The sequence below is a fragment of the Saccopteryx bilineata genome, chromosome 4, assembly GCF_036850765.1.
Source record: "Saccopteryx bilineata isolate mSacBil1 chromosome 4, mSacBil1_pri_phased_curated, whole genome shotgun sequence".
In the NCBI taxonomy this organism is placed as follows: Eukaryota; Metazoa; Chordata; class Mammalia; order Chiroptera; family Emballonuridae; genus Saccopteryx; species Saccopteryx bilineata.
The window spans coordinates 150,865,988-150,883,175 of NC_089493.1; the positions used below are offsets into that span (position 1 = coordinate 150,865,988).

General features: G+C 37.0%; 1 protein-coding gene and 1 non-coding gene across 3 annotated transcripts in view; one reads left to right on the top strand and one right to left on the bottom strand.

Moving 5' to 3' along the window:
- Positions 1-3,695: 3,695 nt before the first annotated feature.
- The window catches only part of LYRM7 (LYR motif containing 7), a 34,570-nt gene continuing 21,077 nt past the window's right edge, over positions 3,696-17,188 (bottom strand). The window contains exons 4-6 of one of the 2 annotated variants that reach the window (XM_066272244.1): positions 16,758-16,839; positions 7,747-7,820; positions 3,696-4,599 (exon numbers count right to left, since the gene is read on the bottom strand). In XM_066272244.1, coding sequence (XP_066128341.1) covers positions 7,771-7,820; positions 16,758-16,839 — 132 coding nt within the window. In that variant the 3' untranslated portion in view covers positions 3,696-4,599; positions 7,747-7,770. The remainder of the gene's footprint in view (positions 4,600-7,746; positions 7,821-16,757; positions 16,840-17,188) is intronic. The other variant, XM_066272243.1, reaches the window with a different exon arrangement.
- On the top strand, positions 6,931-7,006 carry TRNAG-ACC (transfer RNA glycine (anticodon ACC)). Its single transcript has one exon. It is a non-coding gene; the product is annotated as a tRNA-Gly (tRNA).

Consider the following 17,188-nt stretch of genomic DNA (forward strand, 5'->3'; position numbering starts at 1 on the left):
TTATTACGGGAACTCCCCACAGTAATGTTGTGGTTCCGAAGGGAAAAGGCCAGCGCCCAGCATGCCGGCCAGTTCCAGACACCAGGGCACAGCAGTGGGTGAGGCAGGCAGGGTCTCCATTCTCCTGCAGCTGATAGCCCCTGCAGCTGATAGCCCGGGTACTCTGTGACATCAGCAGGAATCATCTCTCCTGCCTCTTGGCTTTGATCACTTCTCTCTGTGCTGGTGCTGTTCTCCGTGGACTTTCCCTCTATATAAGTCAGACTTTTAAAGTGCTGGAGGAAGAGGCTCCAGGCAGAGGGAACAGCAAAGTTCTAGAAGAGCTCCAGTGGGAAAGAACGTGGCATTTCTCATGGTGACCACAGCATAGTGAGCTGGAGTGGGAACTGCAGGAGCTGTGGCTGCAGACAAGGGGCAGAGCTGTGGGCTGTGGGAAGGGGCTTATTCTGAGAGCAATGGTCAACTCATGAAGGGCTTTAAGCAAGAAGTGATATGATCTTATTTGTTTTAAAACTATTAAATTGTGGAGAATATCCTTCCTCCAAACATTTTAATCGTTCTCTACATATTACAAGATTCAGTGGCAGGGAAGGTTTTCTTAGGATACTGAAGAAATACGAATCAGAAACTGTTTTTCCTACTTCCATCCTTAACACACCAGTTCCCTAAACAGGTAGAAACTAATACATTGTTTTAAATGGGAGAAGACCTACCTGCCTCTGTGGAGCTGGGTCATTGTTCTCACATCTGATTCTGGTCTTCTTTTCACTGAGGAGCCTGTGGTGTTCTTTGATTCATCTGTTCTTCTCTGTGATCCCAACAGCATATGGCACAGACCCACGTGTGACACTCATCATTTTGTATTGTCATTAAGTGGTTCCCTTCTCCTCCTTGCCCGCATCTTCCATTCCTGAGTTCTCTGGGGGCTGGAAGATACCTTACTTACCTTTGTATTTCCAGTCATTCTCAGAGCCAGGTCCAGGGCAGGTGCTCGGAAAATGATGGACAGGTGAGTGATCAACCTGGTGACAGTATAGTGAGATTATCCCAAATCTGGACACATTGGAGTGTGAAATGGAATATGATTAGTGATTGTGCTGGGAAAATAGTATAAAGTTGGACTCGAGTTTTACTGTGATATATGGTCACCTCAGTAATCACTGCAAAGAATTATGAATAAAATTGTGAACTCTCCAATTCTGCAGATCTTTTAAAAGGCAATAGTACTCACTCTATTTTCTTAGGCTGGTTTGGACCAATGGTCCCCAAAGTAAGGAGACATAATAGCATAGGGAAATGTTTGTAAGCAGCAAGGGCATCAAGTTTAAGTAGTAGAGATACATACTCTATGTAAATTCCTTTTGAATTCTACTTTAGCATTTCTGATTATTATAAAGAGAAACTCTCAGTTGATGCTAGATTATCTTTAACCCCCTCAAAATCCTACTAATCTTCCTTTTTAATGAAAAGTGAGCAAACCTCAGGATCAGAACCTTTGAATAAAAAATGGTTTGTTTAAAATTTAATATTATGTTAATTTTATTTATATTTTCCTTTTCTATATGGTAAATTATGATTGTCCAGATAGGACTGGGATATAGAATTTCATTTTTAATTAATCTTTTGATGTAAAAAAGATTAGATTTAAGATAGATATGATAAAGGTGATACACAGCTTTTGAGTGAAGCCTCCTTCTGGAAAGTGTGCATTTAAACTCCTGCTTTTCTTACTTGTCAGAGGTGTACACTTTCTAGCCCAAGGGTCCCCAAACTTTTTACACAGGGCATCAGTTCACTGTCCCTCAGACTGTTGGAGGGCCGGACTATAAAAAAAACTATGAACAAATCCTTATGCACACTGCATATATCTTATTTTAAAGTAAAAAAACAAAGCGGGAACAAATATAATATTTAAAATAAAGAACAAGTAAATTTAAATCAACAAACTGACCAGTATTTCAATGGGAACTATGCTCCTCTCAGAGCCCCTTCCAGAAGTGCGGGGGGGGGGGGGGCGGATAAATGGCCTCAGGGGGCTGCATGTGGCCCGTGGGCTGTAGTTTGGGGACCCCTGTTCTAGCCCTTTGCACACCTTTCTACTCTGGAAGAATAAAAGCAGAGCAGATTGAGCTGTGTTCTAATGTTCAGTGAGAGGAAACAGCTTTGGCTCAATTATCCTACTAAGCCAACGGGTTCAGGGAGATAATTAACCCATTTTATATTTATGAAAATGGTACAGATGTTAAAATATCTATTTTTTTATATTTTATATTTATGAAAATGGTATAGATGTTAAAAATCTGTTTTTTTCCAAAGCAGAACCTCAACGTTATAACATTATAACATTAAACATAAACAAGCAATAGTGAGAACCACTGCATACCAAAATACTAACCCGCTGTTCCACTGACAGCTGCATGTTCCTCTCCCTACTGAAGATTTCTCTATTGAGGAGAATGACACCACCATCATTTAATTTTGATGTTACAAGGTAAGAGAGGTTGGGACTACATGATCTTATTAAACACTTTGTCAGGAAACTTAGGGAAACTAAGGGGACAACCCATGACCTTGAAATAAACACCTGCCTATACCTGCCAGCTCCACTAAACCTGAACACTGAAGGCTATAGTCTCCCCAAAGACTAGAATTCCATGAAGTTGACTGTGTTCTCTGTGTCCTAAAGAGTGCTTGGTTCTTAAAAGACTCTACTATTTTGAACGAATAAGCCATTATCATAATAGCACTATTTTTAAATACCCAGGATGTATTTATATTTGGTGCTGTGATTTACTATACCAATTCCAATACTTAGTATTATCTGTATTGTCTCAGTGAGGAAACAGACTCAGAGGTGTTAAGTAATGTGTCAAGTTTACAGTGATGGGAATAGAACTCAAAGCTGGATATGTTTGAGGCAAACACTTCAGTATTTTCTCCTACAGAATGGAAAAGAGTTATATGACTTCCAAAAGGGCTTCATATATTAAGAAAAAGGAAGATTCTAATAGTGTGGATTCAGATTCTTTTTTTTTTTAAAGAATACATATCTTGCCTGACCTGTGGTGGCGCAGTGGATAAAGCGTCGACCTGGAAATGCTGAGGTTGCCGGTTCGAAACCCTGGGCTTGCCTGGTCAAGGCACATATGGGAGTTGATGCTTCCAGCTCCTCCCCCCTTCTCTCTCTCTGTTTCTCTCTCTCCCTCTCTCTCTCCTCTCTAAAAATGAATAAATAAAATTAAAAAAAAAGAAAAAGAATACATATCTTTATTTTTTTTATTAGAGTTTATATTAACTATTGTTTTCTACTAGTTTCAGGTATACAGCACAGTGGTCAGACAAATATACACATCACAAAGTACTCCCCTATATTTCCAGCACCCTCCTGGCACACAGTTATTACAATATTATTCACTATATTCTCTATGCTGTACTTTATATCCCCATGACTATTTAATAACTACCAATCTGCATTTCTTAATCCATTCACCATTTTCATCCAGTCCCCTAAAACCTTCTCTCCTCTGGTAACTACCAGTTTGTTCTCTGTATCTAAAAATCTGTATTAGTTTTGTTTATTTTGTTCATTAGATTCCACACATAAGTGAAATCACATGGTACTTGTCTTTCTCTGACTGATTTATTTCACTTAGCATAATACCCTCTAGATCCATCCATGTTATTGAATGGTTAAGCTTCTTCTTCTTCTTTTTTTTTGATGGCCAAGCAATAATCCATTGTGCGTGTGTACCACTACTTTATTATCCACACATTTATGATGGACACTTAGGTTGTTCCCATACCTTGGCTACTGTAAATTCTACTAAAGCTATATTATATAGTTTGACTGAGGGCAACTATTTCTTTTAAAAATAAGGATTTTTTTTTTATTCCACAGAGATTCAAGGTGATTTTGATATTTTATCATCTACCTTCAGAAAACTGATTAAAAAAATGTCTTTATAGGTACACAGAGATACTCTCTACCTCTAAAAAGAAACTATATTTTTGTTAGTTACAGAAATCATTTCAGTGTTTTAGGAAACAAAGGCCACCTTCTGTGGAAAGTTGGCACACACTGTGATATTTTGATTAATTTAATGTGTTTCGGACTAAACATCAATTTAATCTAATAATTTTAATCTAACAGTTTCATTTCACATGGGTGGAAAACCCATCAACTTGTCAAAATACTGCATTTTCAAATAGTTATGGTAAGATCAAAATACTCATCAAGGTCAAAGAGAAGTAAATATAACTCCCAAAGCATTTATTTTACTTTATAAAGTTTAATTTTCAATGTAAATGAAATGTCTTCTTATCTACTATTCTTTAGAAATACTCAGCTATGGCCTGCCATTTTTAGCAATGTTCTTTTAATAAGAAATTTAACTATGAAACTACATTTTAATTCACTCATTTTCAGTATGCCAGTTCAGAGAAAAATATCAGCATTTTCAGGACTTTTGTCACAGTTATATATTTTAAAATGAAAAATTACAATGATTTGATTTTTGTCCTAGAAAATTCATTGCTTCTGAGTTGGTGCATCACAATATGGCACATTTTCTATAAGAAGGTCTTTCCTAGGGACCAATTCTGAAAGAAAACCATAAATGTAATAATTAACATCATTAAAATTAAATGTAAATACATACACTCATTCACCTTAAAATTTATAACAATAAAACATGGAGTTTTAAGGCAAATCTTTCAGGGGTATTTTATTTCAGCTAACTCCTAAGGTGGGGTCCTGGATTTTATTTCATTTTTTTAGAGAGAGATAGAGAGAGGGGAAAGGAGAGAGATGAGAAACATCAATTCATAGTTGTGCCACTTTGGTTGTTCATTGATTGCTTCTCATGTGTGCCTTGACTGGGGGGGGGGCGGGGAAAGCCTAAGATGAGCCAGTGACCCCTTGTTTAAGCCAGTGTGACCTTGGGCTCAAGCCAGCAACCTTGGGCTTCAAGCCAATGACCTTTGGGCTCAAGGTAGCGACCAGGGATCATGTCAATGATTCTACACTAAAGCCAGAGACTCTGTGCTCACACTGGTGACCCTGCCTGCGCTAGAGCCTGATGAGCCCTTGCGCAAGCTGGTGACCTCAGTGTTTCAAACCTGGGAACTCAGTGTCCCAGGCCAGTGCTCTATCTACTGTGCTATCACTGGTCAGACTGGAGTCCTTGATTTTAAAGGAGACAGTAGGATTCTCATTTCACATTATATAAAAAACATGTATGACCAACTTAATCCTCTATCATTTATTTATTATATATAACTAATTAAATAACTGACCAGAATTCAGCTAATGCACATTATCAGCCATCTGATTATAGGTAATTGATAAATAAAATCATCAATTGGGAAGTGTTTTTATACTACTTACTATGTAAAAAGCAGGACTTTCTTAATTTAAAAATTCTAAATTTTACACAACAGTGGTTCTCCAGTAGGGGTGTTTTAGGTGGTCATATCAACTGAAGAATGCTACAGTAATTTAGTGGCAGGAGTCAGAGATGTGTGGGTCAGTTGGGTGCAATGAAGAACCATCCTAGTCAAAATGCCATTTGTGCCCTATTGAGAAACATAGTTAAACAACAATAATAAATGTAGATTTTTTCTTCTTTTTTTACTGAGAGAGAGAGACAGACAGGGACAGACAGGCAGAAAGGAAGAGAGATGAGAAGCATCAACTCATAGTTGAGGCACCTTAATTGTTTATTGATTGCTTTCTCATATGTGCCTTGATGGGGGGAGGGAGAGGCTCCAGCTGAGCCAGGGACCCCTTGCTCGAGCCAGTGATCTTGGGTTCAAGCCAGTGACCATGGCGTTCTATCTATGATCCCACACTTAAGCTGGTTAGCCTGCGCTTAAGCAGGTGACCTTGGGCTTTTGAACCTGTGTCCTCAGAGTTCCAGATCAAAGCTCTACCCACTGCAACACCATTTGGTCAGGCATAAATGTAGATTTCTAAGTAAGATATGCTGGAGTCAACTGAGGTAAAGCTCTTAAGATATAAAATTTTGCATGACTTGTGATGGCGTGGTTGATAAAGTGTCAGTGTCAACTTGGAATGCTGAGGTTGCTGGTTCAAAATTCCAGCCTTGCCCGGTCAAGGCACATATAGGAAGCAACTACTATGAGTTGATGCCTCTCACTTTTCCCCCCTCTTTCTCTCTAAAAATAAATTAAAAAAAATATTTTTAAAGATATAAAATTTTGAGGAGATACATGATTTCTCTGTTTTTAACTCCAGAAAATCTGAAGTCAGGTGAATTGTCAAGATAAAAAATGTTCACACCATGGTCTATGAAATAACTTGCCTATACTTTTCAAAAACATCATGGTCATGAAGATGAAAGATCGAGGAACTGCTCCAGATTAAGAAAGACTTAAAAGAAGTAAATAAATAAAATAAATGCCACTTGTGTGATCTTCAATTGGATAGCAGACCAGAGAGAAAATTTGTTTTCTGCTGTTATAAATTACAGTTAAGACAAATGGAAAAATCTGAATAACAAAACTGTACAATATTAATATCCTAATAATTATACTATGGTTATAGAAGAAAATGTCCTTGTAAATTTAGGAAATACACACTGAAGTATTTTTTAAAAATATACCCTAAAGTATTTCTCCAGATCTAAACCCAAGTGGGCTGTCATAATTTAAAGAAAAAAAAAGAAAAAGCTCATTAGGGGAAAAAGAAGAATTATTCTCAAGAAAGTTCAGAAAAAAATAACAAGGAAGGGTGGTAATGCAAATGTTACCCTTTGTGGAATTTGGGTAAAGGAAATTCCTATAACCTTTAACTTTTCTTGCATCTTTTCTGTAAACTTGAATCATTTCAAAGTTTTTTTTAAAAGATATCACTTGTAATTCAATTTAGAAGGAAAACAGAAATTCTCACTTAATAAAAAAAATAACTCGGCCCTGGCCGGTTGGCTCAGTGGTAGAGCGTTGGCCTACCGTGTGGTAGTCCCGGGTTCGATTCCCGGCCAGGGCACACAGGAGAAGCGCCCATCTGCTTCTCCACCCCTCCCCCTCTCCTTCCTCTCTGTCTCTCTCTTCCCCTCCCGCAGCCAAGGCTCTATTGGAGCAAAGATAGCCTGGACGCTGGGGATGGCTCCGTGGCCTCTGCCTCAGGCGCTAGAGTGGCTCTGGTCGAACAGAGCGACATCCCGGATGGGCAGAGCATCGCCCCCTGGTGAGCATGGCAGGTGGATCCCGGTCGGGCGCATGCGGGAGTCTGACTGCCTCCCCGTTTCCAGCTTCAGAAAAATACACACACACACACACAAAATAACTCATGTGACTAAAAATAATGTTCTTATTAGCCAGATGGTAAACCTTGTTTACTGAACTAAAAACCAGTTAAATATGTAATATTTAACCACTGTTTATATCTCACTTCACCAAACCTTTAGAGGTTTTACCAGATTATAGTTTAGGTATTAAGTTATTAACAAAGGCAGTACATTTTTCCACTTATTAAACATATATGTGCCTACCTTATAGTGAACATTACATCAAGAAATGAAGATACAGAAGTGAACAGAACAGTTTCTTCAGTAGAACATGGTAACTATAGTTTTTAATACTGTGTTGCACATTAAAAGATGCTAAGAGAATAGGTCTTAAAAGTTGTTATCATAAGAAAAAATGTAGCCATGTATAGGGACTAAAACTAGATTTATTGTGATCATTTCATAATACATACAAGTATCAAATCAGTATATTGTATACCTGAAATTAATATAGTGTTACATGTCAATTTTGCTCAAAAAAAAAAACCTCTTCAGCTTCAGAGAGTTCACAATCTATAAGAAGACAGATAGATTAACAAGAAGTCCAACAAATAATAGTTTAAATGAGTAAGAGATTTCATTTTTCCCATATCAAGAAATATAGATAAAGATGGTTCTGGGCTACTGAAGACCTTCAGTACTATATATTAAGGACCCAGCCTCTCTTCTTTCTGTTCTGCCCTGCCCCCCATCATGTGTGGTGGTCTTCACTATTTCTGTGCCATCACATATGCATTCCCAGCAGGAAGAGACAAGGAAAAAGGGCAAAAAGAGAGTGCAAGCTTGGTCTATGCCTTTTTAACAGGAAAACAACAGCCTTCTTGGAAGCAACATACAATAGACAGCAGCTTCCAATGGCCAAAAAGATGTCAGGTGATCTGAGAAATCTTTTTTTTTGTTGTTTGCCTGGCACATCGCACCCTGAATGTAATTTTTCAGTTAGTAAGAAAGAATGAATACTGGAGAGGTACAAGTAGTCTACCCTTTTAGCTACATACACAAACATTTGCCCTTCTTCCCATTATAGAGTATATCCATTTACTACCTGACCCCTATGTTCTCAACCAGATTCAAATCAAGGATCTCTGGCTGATGTGCCAGCCTTTCCATTAGGTACAGCTGTGGCTCACATGGTAGATACCCACCAGATTACAGTAAAGAATAAACAGGATATAGTAATGAAAATGGGAAACACATGGCAGTCTATTCCACAGCAAATCCTAAATTCTAGGAAATTTAGGATTTGCTGGACAAATTTGCTGGACAGGAAAAGCAAAGTCTTGCTTTTGGCAAAGCAATTAATTCCCTAGTCAGCCGATCTGGCAGCACCAAATCCTATGTTCTGGGAGACCCAAAAACCCTCTCTTGTCCACTGTCCTTCACAGCCCCTCGTCCTGTCCTCTGGAAGATCCTCCTTATCTAGAGGTAGGGATATTGGGGAAGACGCCCTTCTTTGAGGCTCTGAAGTTTTCACAGTCCACTTCTGGTTGATATGAGTTCAGGGGCACAAGGATAGCCTTGAGAATTGAAGAGTGATAGCCAGGCTGGGAGTGTCTTGCCAATATAATTCGTTCCAAAACTTTCTAAGCTTCCTATTTGTTTTTTCCTCAGTCATTGCTATGTACAAGTAGCCAGAGGCAAACATCTTAACGCAGTTTCAAAGCATGAAGATTTTCACCCTTTGGTAATCGCTTTTGTGTTCTGTCCATCTCCTAACCGTAGCGACTGGACACTTCTAAAGGTAATGAAAAACTACAGGCTCCAGTGAGTAAAGGCATCCTATATCTGATCTTTTCTGGGCAAAAGAGAAGGTTTGGGACATTGATTTTTATTTCATGTTAGAGCTCAGAAGTCCCCTTCTTGTTTTGGCTTTAGTTTTAGTAGATAGGAGCAACTGGCATTTCAACCCTGCAAACATCTAAATCAGCAATTTTCAAGCTTTTTTATCTTATGGCACACATAAACTAATGACTAAAATTCTGTGGCACAGCACAAAATATACTATATTTTTTACTGATCTGAAAAAAAAGAGGTATAATTTTGACTCATTCATACAGAACAGCTATGTTGTGTTGGCTTCTGTCATTTTCTTATCTGACAGTCTAAGGGAAAAGAAGGTAGTGCCCCTAATAGTCAGGGAATGCACATTTTAGAAATTCTTGCAGCAACTGGTTGAAAATTGCTACTGTAAATTATAGGACTCTCAATCAAGTAGACTTCAGATGTGGACAGAATAGTGATGCTTATTAGCAAAGCAGTACTTCCTTCCATCTTTGCTTTGCAGACAAACTAGCTTAATCTGCATTCACCATCTTTTTCAATATTTTGCAGAAAGCAGAAAGAAAGACATAATCAGCACACATTGACATTCTGAGTATTTCCCCTATTTCTGTAGGGGTCTATGTTCCGAGAAGCAGTGGGAGGCATTACCCTTACATTTATCACTATGTAACAGTGGTCAGGTCCATGCTAATCATGTCCCCTCCTGCCTGCCCTGCCTCCAATTCAACTAAATTCACATTTTAGGTTGTGCAATTTCCAGTACTTTACTTCTGCTAACAAGTTCAGTTGTTCTTAGTTAAAAGTAACAAGCTGACTCTGGCACATTATGCTGAAAAGACATTCATTTGGTCTAACACATGGAATTGTTGTAAGGGCTCAAGAGTTAGGCAGGCTTGCAGCTCAGCTTCTAGGAACAGTGTCCAACACCATGCCACAGAACTGGCCTGTTGATACAAAACTGCTGCTACTATGAGGCACTAGAAGAAACTGTGACTATTTCTTCCCCCATGGAGCACAAGTTGCTAAACTTCAGATGCTCCTTACTACATCTGCTCCTGCCACCACCCCAATGTCACTCTGGATCAGTCATTCGATTCTGCAACCACTGATGCTACTCCTGCCAGCAAAAGAGATTCTGTGCCAAGCCTCTTTTCTCAATTTCATTTTGAATACAGGTACATGTGCTGCACCCATGTCAGATGTTTGTGCTTGATTGCACAGGAAACTGAAGAACTGAATTTTCTAGATTCTATCCTGGGGATTTAGAACTCACTCTGGAAACAAAACAAGGACATTTAAAGAGTGGTAAATAACCAGAAAACCTGTCAAATTTCACTACTCCATCCATTGTACAATGCACTTTATTAGATAATCTTTGGAATCAAATGATATCCTACAATGAATATTTTCTATATTTATTAATTGCTAACATTTTAATTAGGCCAAATATATCACAGGCAATTTGCATGCAGTATACAATTTTTCACTGTAGTTTTGTTTTCTAGGTATAAAACCCTGACTTTATATTATAATATAATATAAATATAAACCCTGGCTCTATATATTATAATCAAGTACCACAACATTAGTTTTTTTCTTATACTTTAAGCCCCTAAGAAACTTTTTATCTACTATGGCCATGTTAAATGTATCATTAAGAAGTAATTTCTTACTTGATCATAAAAATAAAAAATCTTACCATTTGCAACAGCATGGATGGACCTAAAGGTTGTTATACTAAGTGAAATAAATCAAAGAAAGACAAATACCGCATGATTTTACTTATTGTGGAATCTACAGAACGAAATAAACAGACAAAATAGAAATAGACTCAAAGATACAGAGAATAGCTTGATGGCTGCCAGAGCAGAGGGGGCTGAGGGACTGGGTGAAAAGGTGAAGGGATTAAGTACAAATTGGTAGTTACAAAAAAGTCACAGGGATGTAAAGTGCAGCATAGGGAATATAGTCAATAATATTGTAATAACTGTGTACTGTGTATGGTGACATATGGTTACTTGAAAGATAGGGGGGATCACTTTGTAAAGTATAAGACTGTTTAACCACAATGCTGTACACATAAAACTAATAAGAAAAATACTGAATGTAAACTATTATTAAAAACTAAAGTAAAAAAAATAATTTTCTTAAAAAAAAAAAAGGCTTAACCTCAACTATAGCCCCAAATCAAAATTTGGGTCAAGATCTTAAATAAATAAAATAGAACATGAGGAAATACTTCCAAACTCATTTTATGAAGCCAGCATTATATTAGTTCCAAAATCAGACAAATACCCTACACTAAAAAAAAAAAAAAAAAAAGTTATAGGCCAATATCCATGATGAACTTAGATGCAAAAAATTCTCAACAAAATAATAAATCAAATTCAACAATTTTAAAGAAATTAATTTATTTAGTAGAGATGCTAGAATGGTTCAACATCCACATATCAATCAATGTGATATATATACCTCATTAACAAAATGAAGGATAAAAATCATAAGATCAGGCCCTGGCTGGTTTGTTCAGTAGGTTAGAGCATTTTACTGAAACAACAAGGTTTGACTCTGGACAGGGCACAGACAGGAAGCAACCAATGAATGCATGACTCAGTGAAACAACAAATGGATTCTTCCATTCTCCCTCCCCCCTCTCTCTCATCCTCTTTCTCTCTAAGAAAACAAAATCAATCAACCAACCAATCAATCAATCAAAAGAAAAAATTATGCCCTGGCCAGGTAGCTTGGTTAGAAGCACAGATTTGGTTAGATTCTCGGTCAGGGCACATACAGGAACAGCTTGATGTTCCTGTCTCTCTCTAAAAAATTATTAAGTAAAGTAAAATAAAATAAAAATTAAAAAAATCATAGGATCAACTCAATATATGCTGAAAAAGTATTTGACAAAATTCAAATTCTTTCATGATAAAAACTCTCAACAAAGCGTGGGGAAGGAACGTATCTCAACATACTAAAACCCATAGCTTTATAACAAGCCCACAGCTAATATCATACTTAATGGTGAGAAATTGAAAGCTTTTCTTTTAAGAAACAAGACAATATGCCCACTCTCACCATTTCTATTCAACATAGTATTTGAAGTCCTAGCCAGAGCAATTAGACAGGAAAAAGAAAAGGCATCCAAATCAGAAAAAGTAGAACTGTATTTATAGATGACATAACATTACACATAGAAAGCTCTAAAGACACTGTTAGAACTACTAAATGAATTCTGTACAGTTGCAGGATAAAAAAATCAATATATAGAATTTCTTTGAGTTTCTATACACTTATAACCAATCAGAGAAATTAAGACAACAATCCTATTTACAACTTCATCAAGAGCAAAAACCTAGGAACAATTTTAAGTAGGGAGTTGAAAGATCAATACACAGAAAACTATAAGACATTAATGAAAGAAATTGAAGAAGACACAAACAAATGAAAAGATATTCAGTGCTCATGGACTGGAAAAATTAATATTGTTAAAAGTTCTACACTACACAAAGCAAGTTATAGATTCAGTGCAATCCCTATCAAAATCCCAGTAACATTTTTCACAGAAATAGAACAATCTAAAAATTTGTATCAGGCCCTGGCCGGTTGGCTCAGCGGTAGAGCGTAGGCCTGGCGTGCGGGGGACCCGGGTTCGATTCTCGGCCAGGGCACATAGGAGAAGCGCCCATTTGCTTCTCCACCCCCCCTCCTTCCTCTCTGTCTCTCTCTTCCCCTCCGGCAGCCAAGGCTCCATTGGAGCAAAGATGACCTGGGCGCTGGGGATGGCTCCTTGGCCTCTGCCCCAGGTGCTAGAGTGGCTCTGGTCACGACAGAGCGACGCCCCGGAGGGGCAGAGCGTCGCCCCTGGTGGGCGTGCCGGGTGGATCCCGGTCGGGCGCATGTGGGAGTCTGTCTGACTGTCTCTCCCCGTTTCCAGCTTCAGAAAAATACAAAAAAAATAAAAAAAATAAAAATAAAATAAAAATAAAAATTTGTATGAAACCCCAAAAGGCCCCAAATAACCAAAACAACCTTGAGGAAAATAAAAAGCCAGAGACATCACATTTCCTCATTTGAAAGTATATTACAAAGCTGTATCAATCAAAACAGTATAAAACAGAAACATAAAAACAGACACACCAATCAATGGAACAGAATAGAAGGTCTTACAATAAATCCATGTATATATAGTCAATTAATTTATGATAAAGGAGCCAAGAATATGCAATTGGGAAAAGATAGTTTCTTCAATAAATAGTTGAGAAAATTGAATCACATGCAAAAGAATGAAAATGGATCTCTATCTTACACCATACAAATAATTAACTCAAAATGAATTAAAGACTTGAACATAAGACCTGAAAACAAAACTCCTAGAAGGAAACATAAGCAGTAAACTCCTTAAAATCAGTTTTGGCAATATTTTTTTGGATTTAACAATAAAAACAAATGCAAGAAAAGCAAAAATAACAAGTGATGCCACATTAAACTAAAAAGCTTCTGTAGAGCAAAGGAAATCAACAAAATAAAAAAAGCAACCTAAAGGATAGAAAGAAACATTTGCAAATCATATATTTGATAAGGGGCTAATATCCAGAATATATAAAGAATTTACATAAACTCAATAGCAAAACAAAACAAGCAATCCTATTAAAAATGTGCAGAGGATCTGAATAGACATTTTCCAAGGAAGACATACAAAAGGCCAATAGGTGCTTAACATAACTAATAATCACGGAAATGAGAATCAAAACCATGAGATAGCACCTCAAACCTGTTAGAGTGGCTATTATAAAAAAGACAAGGAATAAAAACCGTTTGCAAGGATGCAGAAAGGGAAATCCTGGGGAGCACTGGTGGGAATGTAAATTGGTATTTCATCCAGAACTACCACACGATCCAGTAATTTCATTTGTGAGTATTTATCCAAAAAAAATGAAATCACTACCTCAAAAAGATATCTATACCCCCATGGTCACTGCAGCATCATTTTTTACAACAGCCAACACATGGAAACAACTTAAGTGCTCACCATCAAATGAATGAAGAAAATGTGTGTATTTTATGTGCACATGTATGCATATCACACCCATACAATGAAATATTACTCAGCCGTACAAAATAAAGAAATCTGTGTGAATGAACCTTGAGGATATTATGCTAAGTGAAATAAGTCAGACAGAGAAAGACAAATATTATATAATCTCACTTACATATGGAATCTAAAAACAAAACAAAAACTGAACCCATAGACAAAGAGAACAGATTGGTGGATGCCGAGGCAGGGGATAGGTGTAGATGGACCGCGGTTACGCTACAGTACAGTAGGGAAAGAATGGTGTTTTCAATAAATGCTAGATCAGTTGACTCTTCACATGTAAAAGAAGTAAATCTTGACCCCTATCTCACACCACATACAAAAATCAACTCTAGTTGATACAAACAACCCAATGGAAATATCAAACAATAAAACTTTTGGAAGAAAGCATATGAAAATCTCTTTATGACCTTGCTTTAATAACACTTAAACAGGACTCAAAAAGTACAACAGGTCCTGAAATAATGCCATTTTTTCCAATCTCATATCAGTATAACATTAATGAGAAGCCTTAGGATCTTAACTCTTATTTGTATCAATTAGACTGTAGAAAAACTGGTTTCATCATATGTCGCTTCACATAAAGTTGCAGAAACTATTGGTGCCATTGTGGACTTACTATACTAACCACAGAGGGAAAAAATGGATAAATTGAACTACATTAAAATTAAGAGCTTCTCATCAAAAGATAACATTACCAAGAAGAAAAAGCAAGACACAAAGTAGATTTCTTTCATACATATATCCAACAAATGATTTATATTCAGAACATATAAAGAATTCTTTCAAATCAATAGTAAAAAGGCAGATAATTGCTAAGAAAATGCGCAAAAAACTTGAGCAGCCATTTCATAAAATAACTGGCCATTAAACAACTGAAAACATGCTAATACTTCATTAGTTAACAGAGAAATGCAAATCAAAATCACAATGTGATTCCATTATACAACCACCAGAAAGACTAAAATTAAAGAGACATCCAGTACCAAACCAAGCGTTGGGAGATTATAAAGCAACTGAAACTCTTAGACACTGCCGTTGGAAGTGTCTTTGGAAAACTGGTTAGAAGTATTTACTTAAAGCTAAATTAAATACATAATCCCTTTTACCTGGATAATTCACTGCTAGATATACATATACCCAAGAAAATGAACTATATATGTATGTGTGTTCACATTTTTTAAACCAAAGGCACATAGAAGAATGTTCACAGACTCATTATTTATTATAGTCCAAAATTAGGAACAACCTAACCAAACAAGAGAATGAATTAACTATAGTATATTCAAACACTATTCATAGAAATGTTGCTATACACAACAATATAGATGATTCTCACAAATATAGAGAGAAGAAAGCTGGACAAAATAGTAATCCTATATGATTCCATTTATATAAAGTTAAAACACTTTATTAAGTTAAAAATTGATAGTGTTAAAAAGTTAGGGCAAAAAAAAAAAAGGGCAGTGGTTATGCTTGGGGGAAGAGGTGACTGGGAGTATATAAGGCCATGAGGATACTGGTCGTATTATATAACTTGATGTGGATGTTGGTTACATGAGTATTTTACTTTGTGAAAATTCATTGGGCTGTACAGTTATAAATCGGGTACTTTTCTGTTTGCATGTTATATTTCAATTCTTTAAAGATAAAAAAGCCTTTCAAAAATGGTTTAATTTTTCTTTCGTTGTTGTTGTTATTGTTGTCCTCAAATAAACACAAATAAAACAAAATATAAGGTGAAATGAGATTCTGCCAGGACACTTGGGGTATAATAAAGGATCTTCTTCTCTGTTTTTATTTCCTATAATCCCAATTTTTCTGCATTAAAATAACTAAGCAAAGAATAAAAGATAAAGAAACAGACTTAGTCTAAGTAGGTGACAAATGATACTAGAAATACTAAGAACCCCAAATAAATATGATAAAAATAGTCACACTGTTTTTATAAGTGTAGTTTTGTAACATAAGCAGCCATTACGATTTTTTTTTTTAATTAAAAAAGAAAAGGAAGCCTGATCAGGCGGTGGCACAGTGGATAGAGCATAGGATTGGGATGCAGACAACCCAGGCTAGAATTCCAGAGGTTGCCGGCTCGAGTGCAGGCTCATCTGGCTTGAGTGTGCGATTGCTGGCTTGAACATAGGATCACAGACATGACCTTAGGGTCGCCGGCTTGAGCCCAAAGTTGTTGGCTTGAGCAAGGGGTCACTAGCTCTGCTATAGCCCCCCCCCCCCTCAAGGCACATATGAGAAAGCAATCAATGAACAACTATGGAGCCACAGCTAAGGAGCGGCAATGAAGAATTGATACTTCTCATCTCTCTCCCTTCTGGCCTGTCTGTCCCCATCTGTCTCTCTCGCTAAAAAAAAAAAAAAAAAAAAAAAAAAGGAAAATATCTGGTAAAACAAAGTTTCAGAATTCAGCATTTTTAAATGTTAGCTTTACAAATGTATAAAATATATACTATAATTTCTGGCAAAATCAAGCTGTTTTAGTAGTCAGCAATTAAAGCATTGTAATTATTCAATATTTTTAAAACACATTGCAATAAGAAAATATTTTTACTTACTCAGTGTATTATGGTCTGTGTGAATACCTTGTATAACAGAAGTTCTGAGTAATAATTCCACATCGGAACCTATTTTTATTAGCTGTTAAGAAAGCCAAACACATAGAATAAACCTCTTAGGTGTTTTTTCAAGGGTTCATATGAATGCACTTTTTTTCCCCATTGATTTGAAAGACAGAGAGGGAGGGAGAGAAGCGGGGGCAGGGAGAAAGAAGCAGCAACTCCGTGTTCCACTGAGTTGTTCCACCTAGCTGTGCACTCACTGATTGCTTCTTGTATGTGCACTGGTGGGGGTTGAACCACAACGTCTCGTGCGCTGGGGCAATGCTTTATTTACTGAGCCACCTGGCCAAGGCTGAAGGCACTATTTTTGAAAATGTAGTGCTGCCTTTAACTTTCTATAACCATCCCAAGTGTACAGAGGGCTCAGA